Below are 15,076 nucleotides of genomic sequence, written 5' to 3' on the forward strand. Positions count from 1 at the left end.
AGTTGTAGGCTGCAGAAGCAGTGGTAAAAATTTTCCTAATGGCTACTTCTGAAAAGCTTCCAAACTGCCAATTAAAAATGTAGTCCGTTTTATCTTTTGTGTTTTATTTCATCTCAGAAATGCTTCGATCAAAATAGGTGGTAAGACTGTCAATGGCATGCCAGAAAAAAAAAAAAAAAACCCCAGATACTAGTTTTGAGGATGTACCATGTATATATAATCTGATTCTGAAGTCATTCAGAACTTGTAAAGCTGTGTTTTGTACCTTGTTTGGACAAGTATACTTGTGGGGATAGAGAGGGAGGAGAAAAAGGATATTTTAGTAAAGAAACAGAACTGCTTTCATTTGAGATTATTTATCTAGGTTAGAATTCTTCACAAGCCATGAAAGGGAAGATAGACTGTTTCTATGCTTCAGGGAACTTAATGTGGTCTAAGTCAAAATAGAAGGGGAAAAGCAGAAATGAGTTAAGATTAATTTATTTGTGATTCTAAAGAAAATAATTGTGTTTATAGTTTTTCCATAACTTAGACTCCTGGAGGTTTTAGCAATGATTATAAAACTGTCAGAGTGATGATATATGAATAAATCTAGCATGTCAGCTAGTGCTTCATTCAAGAATCCTGCTTTTGGTTACAAAAATTGCTTACTCCAGATTCTTATGTTTTATTTTACATCCATTATATTGTTGTGTGAAAAGTGTACCACTCCTTTCCAAAAAGCAGAAATTGTGGTCTCCAATAGGAAATGACCTCATCAGCTGGCTTTCACAGGCTCCTGGCACCACTAGGTGGTGGGATTTATACGTGGGACAAGTAGGCACTTACCTCTAATGGTCTCAACTGTCAAAATGTTCCTGTTTGTGTTTTTATGCTGCCATAGTCGTGTGCTTTCTGAGAGCTGTTAGAGCGTCCACAGAACTGTGTAATAAGCCTGAAATAAAGATCAAGTGTTTGATTTTGCATGTGTCAGCTTTGCTAGCAATTTTTGGGTTATTCCTGGAATTTTATTGCCAAGCTGCAGTAGAGGAAACTTAGTGATGGATGAACTTGGTTTGGGGCTGATAGATTCAAGACATGGAAAACCTTTAACACTTTGAATTCTGTACTTTTATGGTGTTTAAATTATATAGCTATAAATAATGCAGCCAAGCTGCCATTTTCTTGTTTATTATTTGGTTTTTGCTTGTTATCCATCAGGTAGTGTATAGGCAGATACTAGCTTGTCGAACCTGCAAAGCATAGCAGAGATGAAGGAAACAGAATCATCATGCTTGTTCTCCACAGTCCATGTAAAAATTATTTCAAAAACAAACTCTTTTCTTAAGTAATGAAAGGAATGATGCTTGATGCACAGTGAGAACAGAAAGGTGTTCTGCATCAGAATGAAAGATCTCTCAATCTGTAGTATAAAAGCCTGATGCCAGTAGAGTGCTCCAGGGATTTTTCAGCCATGTTTCCAATTAGGGCTGGCTCTTGTTATCTGTAAAGTACTGTATATTGTTTGTAACTCAGCTGGAAGCCTGTCAGATTCTTTTCACAACTTGTGAAAACTGGTGATTGGAAAGATGAGCTTGCAATGCTCCCCACACACAGTCCACTCTGTAATGATCTGTTTTCTTCTGCATCTTTTTTTATTGCAGTCATGCTCTCCAGGATTTTTTAGGCTTCCATCTCCACCTGCGGGAAGGATACCTGCTCAGTCATTAGGCACCTGTGCTGTATGTGAGTGTCATGGACACAGCACTATGTGTGACTCTGAAACATCAGTTTGTCAGGTATTACACTTCTAAACCTTTGCAGGAAGTTAATCTTAATGTAAAATTCCTAAGTTGTGCTACTAATCTGAAAAAATAAAAGACAGTATTTTAATACAATTTTGCCTAAATTGCTTAAATGTCAAAGTTGAGGGAGAGTCATAAAAGCAAACTTTTGAAATTTTCTGTTCTGATTCTCTAGAGTTCAGATTATGCAGTGCTTTTTCACCCCTGAATTACTACTAGTGTAAAAAGAAAAGCTAGACACCGGCAAAACAAAGAAACAATGTACCATGTGTCATACAGTAAACACAGTTCTGCTCTTACAGGCAGTAATACGCATGACCTGGTACTGTAAGACTGAATTTTAATTATTGCTCCTTCTCCAATGGCTGGAACAAAGGAGGGAAGAAAGGATGAATGGGATAAGAAATTCTGTAGGATACATCTGGGTAGCTACAGACCTGTATTCTTTCTCCTTTTAAGCTTGTATATTACTCAGCAGGCATTTGATAGAAGCTTAAAGCAAGCATTCCCACTGAGAATCATATTAGGGAAATTATGTATTGAAGTAGGTTTGAATCCCTAAGGCTAGGAGCAGAATGTTGTCCGCTTTCTTGTCATTATCAAATGCAGCTTTCATTCTGTCTCCTTCCTCGGCAGGATTGTCAGCACAATACTGCTGGTCACCACTGTGAGAGGTGTGCTCCGGGATTTTACGGCACTGTCCAAGGCTCTCCGGATGACTGTCGGCCTTGTGCTTGTCCCCTATCCATTCCTGGTAACAAGTAAGTCAGCAAACTCATGGTGCTGAATTGCCTTCCAGCAAGCCAGCGCTTCCTTCTGGGCTCCCTGTGTCCTTTTTCAGATGGCTGTCTACAGGAGAATTGCCTCATGGAAGCTATAATAAAAAATCCTTATCTACTTTTGCAAATTGATCCTCCTTTAAAAGTCAGAAATTGCTCCCTTGCTAATTTGTGATGAATAAATTAATAAGTGCTAGAAAATACAGTACTCAAGATAATGAGTGTGTATTATAAAGATAGTTTCATAAATGAAGCCAGAGCAGAACCCAAGTACAATGTACCCACAAGGGAGCTGCAAAAAGTCTTACATATTATGTTGGTATAAATGTGTTACAGTGCCTTTCTTGCTCCACTATAGAATTTATTGATTTCTTATTTAATGTTACATGAGTTTTAGGCAATTTGTGAAAAATAGAACAATTTAAAAGCATTATAGTTATTGCAGCATAAATTTTACTGGTTGCTTTATGCTAATGAGCCTTTCCACAATGCTTCTGCATGTGTTCCCAACAGATGATATTTTAGCACTTGAGATTTGTTTGTTGTTCTGCTGAGAAGCTCGTAATGATATTTGGCATAATACTGTAGTAGTGTAATGAACAGGTTTGTGTTTCATGATTGTGCTTTTGAAAAGCTGGAAGTGTTCTGTAAAACCATTTTTCTGTGCTTTGTCTGGCCTTTAGGATGTTTTAGTGAGGATTTCAGTAAGTATAGCTGAGAGTTTAGGGGGCTTCTTTTTACTTCATTTTATCATTTTGTATTGGTCTTGGTTTTACTTTGAAGGAGGGAAGTCCTTTTTCAAACATTATTAGATAAAGACATCATAATCTTTCATCCACAGCATGAGTTTTTAAAAATGCTTCCAAATCTCAGGTATTTAAAGAAACATCCTTTATGTCAGAAGTTATAATGCATTCTTAACTACAGGTTTTTCTGAGGTTTGCCCATTTCATGAGTGTTTTCTGTTACAGCTTGATTATGTGTTCGGTCTATTAGTATCAGAAAAGGACATTCAGGTTGCAAAGAACAAGATCAACCACGCTTCTCAGTTTTGCAAGTCAGCAAATATTGGAAAAAAAATTTATGTTACTAACTGGCAGTATGAAAGGCTGCAAATATTCCATCCTATCTTTTTCATGCGGCTTAGGAACCTTTGGTTGCCTAGAAATACATGTATCAGATCAGAAAATGAGTAGGGCTCTTCACCTGGTGTTTATGGCACCATGCTACAAGAATTTAGACATATTCTCCACACTGTGTTTCCAAGATCATTTCAGTATCGTATCTAAAACCTAACATAAACTCAGGAAGTGGATGTTGTTGAAGTGCTCTGCAAGTGAGAAATGTGTGGACTGTAGGTAGTATGTGTAACTCAGAATCATAGAATGGTTTGGGTTGAAAGAGACCTTAAAAATCATCTAACTCCAGCCCTCCTGCTATAGGCAGGGGCACCTTCCACTAGACCAGGTTTCTCAAAGCCCCATCCAACCTGGCCATGAAGACTTCAAGGGATTGGGACATCTGCCACTTCATTTGGCAGGCTGTTCCAGTGTCTCACTACCCTCTGAGCAAAGAATTTCCTCCTAACATCTAATCTATGTTTCCTCTCTATTAGTTTAAAATCATTCCCTGTTGTCTTACCTCCATCTTTTTTCAAAAGCTCCCTTTAGGTGTCCTAGGTGCACACTCAAATTTCTGAGCTGCCTGAGGGAGAGCAAGGAATGTGCCTGAACCTCATTTAGTCACATAGCCTGCATGGCTGTGGGTGTTGTCACAGCCTTTTGTGTCACGCTCACATGGAAGTGATCATGAGACTCTGTAGTTTCATACACCTTCACAGGATGTAAGAGAATAACACCTAGTCTGAATTTAATAAAAACACTTAATCATGAGATAGTCATCCAATTTCTTAGTGCTGTTGAGAAAGGAGTCAGTTCTGAGCATGTCCAGGAACAGAGCTGTTTGTGTTTTATGGAGCTTAACTCAGCTGTCTCTAGACATCATGGAAGGGATTTCTATTTCTGTTAGCCACAGCCATCAGCAACTTCAGTAGCTGTATAGTAAATATAGAGACAGACAACTGTATATCTCACTCATGTTAAACCTAAAGGAAAACACTGTTGGAGAGAGGGCAGGGAAGGAGATGTTTCAAATGTCCGTATAAGTCTGGCTGTGCATGTCCATTTTCCGGTGCTGACAGAGGATGCCTGAACAATTGGTTTAGACTAAATGCCTAACTTTTAGATGGATAGAGTGGAATAGATAAATTCCATAAAGCCACAGTATTAGGTGGCAAATGAGATTATCAGTCCATAGATTTATATCTTTTGCAGATCAGTTAAAGCTCTTCAGGATGCTATTAAGGAAAAAGTCTACCTGCAGTTATTTTATGGTAGTCAAGTAATCATAATCTACATGAAATACAGATGGCTAATGAGCTATCTCATTAGCTTGCTATGTCATGACTGATACGATAGTATTTGTGAATTGTACAGTGCAATTATTTTTATTTATGAAATTGTATAAAACTCCACTAAACTTCTAAATACTGTGTTTATACTGCTGTACAATCAGCAGCCGGCTTCAAACGTGATGAGCTGGGGAAAAAAAAGAACAGAGAGAATGAATTTTTCCTAGTATGCATCTATTTTTATGGAGTTGAAAATGTGTTGGATAATGAGTTTGTGAGTAATAGATCAATTTGTTTACATTTTTTGCAAAGACATAATTTTATATACTCATCCAAGCACTATTGATTTAATGCATTATGAGCAAGTTCGGTGAGGAAGCTGACTGTACTGTACCAAGGAGCCCTGGGCTCACCACTAGCCACCTCTGTGCTTTTCAAGTTCTTCTTCTACAAAGACCTGAAAGAGTTTCATGGTTTTACACCATCTTAATGTTTAGTTCTGTTCTTTTGCCCTACTCGCCCTTTTTCTTTGTTTTAAATGCCTTAATGTGCCTTAATGCAGGCACTTAATGCACTAACATTTCAACTAAGTGCAACTTTGCTTACACTATAGTCAGTAGTAAAGAGACATAGAAAAGATAATATAGAGTCTTCAATGATTAAAATAAGACCTCTCCCTGATCGTGAAGGAGGTAATTTTTAGTTTTTTTTTTTTTTTTTTTTTTTTTTTTTTTTTTCTCTGTAAACTGGGCTTTTCTCATAACTCCTTGAGCAGATCATCTGGTGCTGCCTTTTTGGAAGATTCCACACAGCTATGACTTTGGTTCCTTTTCCCTCTTTATATCTTAATTTCAAGTAAACTCTTCACACCTTATCTCATTTCATTCAAAATAAGATGAAATCCGACTGGAAAGGCTGAATGTTCATTAGCTCAGCTTCTAAATCTTTTGTTTCACATTCTTCCCAGTGCTCACAGTAAGTGACAGCACCATTCAATCACAGAAGCCTATAGCTTGGACATTGCTCACTCCATCCCCTTGGACACAGCCCTTAGAGCCCTTGGCCAAATTGAGCAAGTGTCATAGCAAGGCATTTGCAAAAATTATAATAGAAAGGAGAGACCTTTCACAGGTTTTTATAAACAGAAAAGAAGATGCTGCCATTTACATTAAGAGTGGAACTTCTTGGACCCTTCTGCACTGTTGACCAAAGTAAAATGATGCAAGAGAGTAGAAAAAAATTCTTCATTTACTTTTGTTTTAGTTTTAGCCCTACTTGTGTTGCTGAAGGACCTAGTGACTACCGGTGTACTGCCTGCCCACCTGGATATGAAGGCCAATACTGCCAAAGGTAGGATGAATGGAAAAAGCAGAAGGAGGGAAAATGAAATGAGGAAAAGGCAGGAAGGAGATAAATGTTTTTCAATATTACAAGTGTGCATTTACTGCTGTTTAAATACATGCCTTTGGATAATTTATTTCTCCTTTATATGCTGTTAAAAGCCAACATAGACAATTTTTATATACACCACTGTAAATTGATAATCAATGTTATTTTTATCACAGATATTGTCCTAGTCTTACTTTTTGATGTGTGAGGGTTTTTTTTCCTCCAGGGCTCAGAAGTTAAAAAAATTTATCTAAAATTAGATGCCATGCTAATAGTGTATCTTGATGTCACTCATACCCTTTGTTTTAGTGACTGTGGTGCCCTCATGGGCATTGGCTGTGAAAAACAGTTACATATAAACATTTTAATGCTGAATAGTGAATTAATAATCTAAACAGCCTCTGTTGTCCCATCCATCAAAAACACCGAGGGATTAAGATGATCAAAATTGGCAAATGTCTACCAGGAGATTTCATGCCTGACACACAACGCAAGTGGCTAGGTCTATAGGCCACACAATGATAGTGGAGGGGATTTTTGTTGTAGTTTAATAGAAATTTAATTGAAAATTGTTAAGGATGTGGAATCAATTTTGCATACCTCCTCCATCCAGACTGTTCTGTGTTCTGATTAGAAGTAGCTTTGTTGGACAGTTTGCAATATTTCTCTCTTGATCATGAAGCAACAAAGATTTTTTTAATGGTTCATGGATATTCATGTAAATTATGTTTAAAATACTGCTAGGTATTCTTTGTGCACCGCATCTCAGTTGGACAAATCTTATTTTGTGTTTGCAATGTCTAGATGTTCTTCTGGCTACACAGGAAACCCACAAATTCCAGGAGGGTCCTGCCAGGCATGTGAGTGTGATCCATATGGTTCTGTGCCTGTCCCCTGTGACCCTGTCACTGGGCAGTGCACATGCAAGCCTGGATTCACGGGGTGGAAGTGTGCTGGCTGTGAGCATCGGCATGCGCGTCATGGCACGAAATGCATTTGTACGTATACTAATGGGATTTTGGATAGCTTCTGATTGTGTTTGTCGTATTTCAGAAATTCAAACCTGCATGTGTAATGGTGAGCTGTATGGCTTTCTTTGAAAATAGTTGCCATGTTTCTTATTACTTTGGCATCTGGTCTGATTTTTTTTTTCACAAGCCTTGAGGTGTCAAGAAAAACTCTCAATAATTTCTAATGTTATCACTGAAAATTTACAAAAAATACCTTTGAAGCAATTATTTTTGGAGTCTGTAATATTGCCAAAGGTTGTTGTTACTGTTGTGACAATATTTTCTCTTGGTGAATTTTTTAGTATTGTCCTAAATGTTTAACCAGCAATTGCAATGCTCTATTCCATGAGGCACACACAAAATTTTTGCTAAGGTTTACTTGATCATGTTGATTCAACAATCATCCAATGAAATTTAACAGATGTAAGGAATGGCAGTACACTATATCCAGCAAAGAACATTTTTTGTTAAAAATGTTTTTTTGTTAAAAATACAGAACTAATAGCCTAAAACATCAATTTATATTTTACAGTACTGGTATCTTTGTCCTACCCTCAAGTTTGATACATACCAAGTGATTATGTTGTATTTCTGTTTGGATTTTTTTTTTCATTATATTGGATAGTGCTTGTTTTAGGCCGACAGTCTCATATCACATAATGCTGCGTACTTATAAAAAAAAATGTAGCAAAATCTTTCTAGAACTCTTGGTCAGCCCTGACTGCATTAAGGCATTTTCCTCTTCCCCATCTCCCCCAGGATGTAGAGGGACTAACTTCATTGTGATTTTTTTTCCTTCAATGCCATGATTGTTAAATTTAAAATAGAATACTGGTAGAGTTCCAGTAAGTCCACAGTATATAATATTTATTAATCTTTACATATTTGAAAATATTGGCTAGGCCCAGTGAACTGGTTTAAATGTTTTATCTTTAATTGGAGCTTTTCCATGGAGAGTGGGCTGTTTGTGTGAGGGACATGTAACATCAAGAAGAGTAGGTACCATCTACTTTTTTTGTTCATTTCTTTTGTACTTCAATACACAGAGGTGCACACCTCTCTAGTATTAAAACAAATTGCAAACATTTTAGAAGCGAACTTAAAAAAATGAACAAGTGCTTAAAATGTCTGAAGGCATCATATAATACAAGAATGGAATGCATGACTTTTTGGAGTGCTTAAAGAGGAGATACTAGGCACATAGAGTCAGGAACTACACAATGCAAAACATTTCTTCACACAACCTAATGGTTGTGATCAGTTCTCAGACAGTCACCAGGACGTAGCAGATCTAAGCTTCTAAGTAAGTCCATTGAAATAAGTGCTTTTGCATCCATCCTGATTCCCAGGTAGAGATTGTAGATTACTGGGAATATAGATAAAACTGCTTCTATTTCTTTACTATTAACAACATGGTATTGATTCATCGACTAAAAGCATAGTGTACTTAAGAGAAATAAGTTTCTAATGTCCTGCAGTGTGATGTAGTTTTTAGGACTTAATTCTGAACTTACTACCTTAAGCTCTGTTTTGAACATCAAAATGATTGCAACTGGAGTAAGTAGTCCCTTTGCTGAAATAACTACTGTTTGAGTTCCATTTTGTGGTCTATGTGTCAAGGAGAATTGTAATTGCAAGTTAAGTTCATAAGTGTTACAGCTACAAAATTTTAAAATAAGGACTGTGTTCTACAGAGTGCCATCTGCATGAAAATTACTTCATTTTCCAATATCCTGAATAGCTCTTATATTATTGCCAGTATTATCCTATTTTTCAAATCATAGGCATGACTTAGTATGTTTTTTCATTAGTCTTTAAGCTTATCAGTATTCTGGAAAGACTTTTGGGTATCCAGGATGACAGAGTTTCATTGTACAAAACAGCCTAAGTGCAAGTTATCATTTATCATGGTTTTCCAATTTGTTAATCAGGCTATTTCATTGTGTGGTTAAAAATCCTATTTGTGAATGGAAAAAGCTGTTTGCAGGCAAATGATATTTTCCACCTTTTTTCTTTGTGTCATGGTTTGACACTGGCGCAATGCCAGTGCCCCCATGAAAATGCACCTTCCTAAATAATTGCTGTGAGATGTGATCAGGAACAGAGCAGAGCAGGCCCAAGCTTGATAACAAAGAGGAAAACTTTATTAAACTACTAGTACTATAAAAACTAGGCACTAAATCCTGGATGAAGACCTTCCAAAACACCCCTTCTCCTCCCACCTAATTTCCAAAGAAACCCAACAGTGAGACCCCACCCAGGATCCTGATCAAGTTGCCACCCTTCAGATAATCAATACTCAGTCCATCAAGGGAGACAGGAGTCTCTCCTGTGCCACAGACTCCCCAGGAAACACAACTGCCACCCTTGCGTTTCCATGTCACACATGGCAACTGCCCGGAGAAAATCTGCCGGTGTGACACTCTCCTTTCCATGTCACAGTGCTCTCACCACCGTGCATGGACAGACTGCTCATAGGGCTCCTTTAAGGATGCTTTGCCATGGACCAAAAGAAACAACAGTTCAGTTTCTCATCGGAGGGCCTCTCCACACCCTCTTCAACTTTCCTCTGTTCTCTCAATTCTTCTGTTGACAGTCACTGAAACAGGTCTCTTGGCCTACCAACGCACCACCCTAAGTGCAGCTTCTGTTAGGAGAATTTGGTTCAGTCTATGGCTAACAAGAGAAGTCCAGCCACAAGCCACTCCAATCATCTCCTTCCAACTCAAGAATTTCCTCTTCCATCATCTCAGATCCCAGGCTGTCTCTCTTCTACTTCAAATCAAGGAGGAGTAATATTTTACAAAGCCTTCATTTCTCAGGAAAGGGTTAAAAGTTCAGACTCCCTGGACGGCTTCAATCTCTGCCCAGCAGCCGATTCCCAAGGCCAAGGCTGGGCGCCTTCCCCCCTCCTCCTTCTCCTCCGCGCCGGCAAAGTTACAGATGCCGTCCGGACTCTCTGTCTCATCCCTCTGGGGGGGGACAACAAAGGCATCTCCGCTTCTCTCCACCCTTCCGTCCACAGGAGCTGGCTCAGTTCCAGTCCTTCAGCCCCCTCGGCTCACCTCAACCAGGCCGCATGGCTTCCCCTCCCCCACCCAACCCCATGGCTGGGCAGGGGAGGTCTGCACAGCACCTTGACCGGAACCAAAGAGAGCGAGCTCTTGGGAGTTCTTGCTTTTAACCCCCTGTGTTCTCAGAGGCGTATCCATAGCTTCAGTAGTCACTCCAGGTGCCAATATCCAAACCCGTCCACTGATTGGTTTGACCTAGCTTCCTGAAAAAATTCACTTCCATGTCAAACCACGACACCTTGAAAGATGTTATTTGCTATAATCTCTGATTTAACGGCAACATATTTAAATGTGTGTTGAAATATACCTATACTATCTTTAGTGACATTTTTACTTTAACTAAGTAATCAGTTTTCACCATAAAAACAGTTCTTTACATATGCATATGAACATATAATTTGACCACTAGAAGTAGGGAATCAAATGCAAAGATTTCTTTTCTTTAGTCATAAAGATAAGAACCACCTACAGGAGCAGTTGGGATGTACTTTAAATCTCCCTATCACAGGAAATAGTTTTTTACTGTTGATACCACGTCAATAATAATCATATCAAAAAATGTAAAAACTGCAGTTTAATATTTCAGTAGACATTTTATGTGCCTATTAGGCCTTACTGTATGATCTTCCTCTTGTTTAAAGGTTCCTCGACACCCATATTACTCCCAACCTTCCTTTGCTAATGCAGTACAATACCCCTGACATGGTAGAAAATAAGCCTGATCAATAACCTTTGTAGCCTGTGGTGGACACAGGTCTGTGGCAAAGAGAGTGTGGCATGCCTAGATTTTGTGGGAATTTGGCTGTGGTAAACTGTGTCTGCCGTGTCACAGGCTTCAGAGTGCAGCGGTTGGTAGGGATTCATTGTGTGCTAATGTGCTTTAATAGTCCTTGCCCTGTCAAAGAACCATTAGAAACACCTTTGGGGCAACCTTGAAGTTTTTCTTCCTTGCTCACAGAATACTGATATTCTGTTCCAATCTGAGTTTAGTGCAGCTGAGAATTTGGTTCTTTAGACAATGTATTTTTTTGCTTCCATATATCAATCAGTTGCAAGATATGCAGTAAATTCCCTTCTGACCAGCTTCAGTTGTACCAAAACCTTAAAAGTAAAAAAAATGGTACTCTTAATGTACAGAAAATTAATTAGTGCCAAGAGCAGAATCCTGTTTGCATTTGCTAGTTAAAATGAGCTGAATGCAGGTACCTCCTTTTGCTCATTTGTGGTTCCATTTCAACTATTGCAATTGCATTGTACCAGTCAGAAGCATGGAGAACCCCTAGTTGGGTGGTAAAGTGGTCTAACCTAAAGAAAATACATTCAAATACAGTCACTCATGTTTGAAAAAGTATTTGTAAGTAGTATAAGACATGGTGATTAAGCTGTTCTGTTAGTATGGTATAGTTAATGTTAAAGAAAATGAAATTTTATTTTGAATAATTAAAAAAGAATAACCATTTAAATAATGAATTTTTGGCAAATTCCATAAAAGGTCACCACACAGTATGACCTAGAAAACCAAATAATGCGTATTTATATCAGATCAGAGAGGTATTTTAGCCAAAATATTATAATGCATTCTTCTTTAAATATAACGGTTAGAATTTAATATACCCCTTATCATAAGTATTCTAAAGATTTTTTAAATGAAGATTTTCAGTGAAAAGGTGAGGTGGGGGAAAGAAAAGAAGCATGTTCACTAAAGTGATCTATTCCTGATATAGGAAAATTTGTTTTACTGGGTTTTTGCTGGTTTTTTTTCATAATGTGTCATTTTTCAGTTGCTTAGTGCATGTCACTGTTCAGCGCTGTGTTATACCAGTTATATTTTAGAGAGCTACAGGTAAAATAAAATATATATTCATTTTGAAAGTTTTTGCCTCAAGGGGAAGATTTCACTTACAGATAAATAACAATGATTATCTGTTAGTTAACAATGATTGTCTGTTAATAATAGGTGCATGGCACAGACAGAATTCCATTCCCATTATATTCTTAGAACAGAACAATTTTTTTTCCTCTAGGATGCCATCAGAGAATAAAAAATTATATCAAAAAGTAGCTTTTCTTTTAATAAGTAATACAAGAGTATGGTCTACCACCCATTATAAAAATTTCTAATGGCTAGTGGCTGGATTATTTCCCCTGCTAAAATAACCACCAAGGTTGTCCTATAGAGATATTCATAATAGTCTGCTGATTAATACTTTCTTACAATTTTTGGACTCAAGCAATTAACTTTGTAGGTTCACTTTCCCTTCTCTTTTGAAAAAGTCAGTACCCAAATAATAAATAGTGGTGGTTGGAAACTAATTTCAATAATGCTGCCAGCATCCTTGTATACTGTCAAGTATGAGAAAAGTTCTCCCAGATCTTCTCTCAGATTTTGAATCAAGCCTGCAGCAATCATGCATTTTCTTAGAAATAGTAATCCTCTTGTGTGTTTTTTGTTATACCTTGTGACATTGCACTTCACTTCAGTTGTAGAGTTCGTAGTACATAAACTGAAGAAACCTAGATGGCAGTGATATAGGAACAGTGACTCAGCTCACTGCTGTGCCATATTTATGGAACAAAACGATCCTGGTGAGAACTTCAAGGCTTTATTGTTGTGTGGCTCTGTATATTATATGGCAAGTCAGAACTCACATTCTGAATGCTTTCAGGGTATCTGTCATAACTACAATGGAAACTTCAGAAAAAAGGTCTTCGATGTTTTGAGCTGTGTTGCAACACAAACTACAAAACCCTTTCTTGGATGTGTACTCCTGTCACAAATGTTCCTTGGGGTCACTCAAAAGCCTAAATGTAAAGCAGTTGATGGGATTGAACACAAAGCAGTCATGATACAGGGAGATCAAGCAGATATTTCATGGTTAGGAGTTTTTCCTTAACTCAGTCTTGTGGGGTGAAAAAAAGAAAAAGATCCTCAGCCTTGCTGCAGTAAAAAAACTTTAATCTTTATGTATTTAAATATTCAGTATTGGTAGAAGAAAAAATTATATAATGAGATTTCTTTAATAACAGACCTTGGGCATTTAAGCATTTGCACTCAAGACTGATGCTGCAATGAGAGGGATTTTTTTTCCCAGCTGTCATTCTCTGCTTCATCACAGCCCTACACCAAGAAGAACAAGGGAGGTCCCAGCCACTGGTCCTGGCAGAATCAAGGTTTTCCCTTTAGAACAGTGAGGAGCTCCATGATCTCAGCCATTCCAAATTCAGAACTAGGCAGAGATGCTGTCTCTGTCAGAGGTAGATCTTGTAGAATCTGTGAAACGAAGCCTCTCCCAGCTCTTACACAGTGCTTAATTCAGAAGGAGCTGGGAACCTTTGCGGAGTGAGCTGAAAAGAAAGATCCTGTGTGTAACACTACATCTATGAAGCCTTGGACTATCTTCTTCAGTGTTCTGAGTTTTGCTGTGTGTCTGTGTGTCTCATCTGTAAGAATTAAATTTACATCTATTTTGGGCAACTGCTTCTCAGGCTGCATGGGCTAAATGAGGCCATCCCTGCTTGGCCTGGAAGCTGATAAACTATCACTTGTTCTCTGTTTTTGTGAGAAAATGAGCTCCTGTTGAGTTTAGACCCACACTCCTGTCTTTCACCCAACTCAAGCAATCTTTAAGCTCAACTAGAACTGGTATGTATCAGAACCAGCAGATGAGGATTTCTAGATAATAAAAATCAGAAATAAACCCAAGTAGGTGTTTTAGACCCTGATTTGTTTATGAATTTTCCCATATCTTGGAGACATACTGATCATGTAAGCTACCTGAAACCAGCAGCAGTGACAAGGAAGATAAAGCTTTCAGCTTTCTACTGTGGTTCTGTTTTGGAAGGTACAGGAAGGCTATTTTATTATTTGGTGTGAGAATAGTGCCGAAATGGAAAAAATGAAGTAATAGCCAACAGATTAATGAGCTAACAGTAGTTCAACACTTTGTTTGAAATGACAGGAAGCTGATACTGAAGAGTCACTGACTCTTCAGTGATATCATACTCTTCAGTGGTATCATAGGATACCACCTCCCATCAGAGATTGCATGGTTGCCCTTAGAACAAAAATTTCCTAGTCATAACAGTCTTCTGAATCTTCACAGAAATGAATGTATTAAAGCAAAATTGTGTCAGATAATCACTCAATTGGAGGAACACATTGTGACTCAGATGTGTTTCTTTTATTACACATTATGTTTCTTCGTAAGATGGAATAAACTTAAAAGAATTTCTTTTAGCATGCATACTTTGGGCATGTTTCTCACAAGAGGTAAGTCAAAATCCTTAGAGACTTAGTGTGCATGGAAAAGTGTGGTGAAAATGGAAAATACAGTAATTTGCATTAATTGCTTGTTGAACTGTTGTAATATTGATTGCATGATTTTCCTCTGACATGCTTGCACTGCTGTAATGACCTGAATTTAGTGCTGTATTTGTTAATATTAGACACAAATTTATCCTGACAACTTTATAGATAGACACAGAAGTATTTAGTCTTGCAAAATATAATCACATTCTTGAAATATTTCCCATAGCTACAGTATATTACAGACTGTGTACTGGAGTAGCTTAGTCCCGTCTCATCTACTCAGCTGTGGTCTCACTTGATGCAGTTCCTCTTTTCAACCTG

At 37.9% G+C, this 15,076-nt stretch overlaps 1 protein-coding gene across 3 annotated transcripts in view; it reads left to right on the top strand.

Annotated features, from left to right (window-relative positions):
- LAMA2 (laminin subunit alpha 2) overlaps positions 1 to 15,076 on the top strand; it is a 336,497-nt gene that overhangs the window by 237,833 nt on the left and 83,588 nt on the right. For all 3 annotated transcript variants that reach the window (XM_068184425.1, XM_068184426.1, XM_068184427.1), the window contains 4 exons: positions 1,644 to 1,778; positions 2,421 to 2,545; positions 6,237 to 6,323; positions 7,167 to 7,360. In XM_068184425.1, coding sequence (XP_068040526.1) covers positions 1,644 to 1,778; positions 2,421 to 2,545; positions 6,237 to 6,323; positions 7,167 to 7,360 — 541 coding nt within the window. The remainder of the gene's footprint in view (positions 1 to 1,643; positions 1,779 to 2,420; positions 2,546 to 6,236; positions 6,324 to 7,166; positions 7,361 to 15,076) is intronic.

This window comes from Anomalospiza imberbis, chromosome 3 (genome assembly GCF_031753505.1).
Source record: "Anomalospiza imberbis isolate Cuckoo-Finch-1a 21T00152 chromosome 3, ASM3175350v1, whole genome shotgun sequence".
Lineage (NCBI taxonomy): Eukaryota > Metazoa > Chordata > Aves > Passeriformes > Viduidae > Anomalospiza > Anomalospiza imberbis.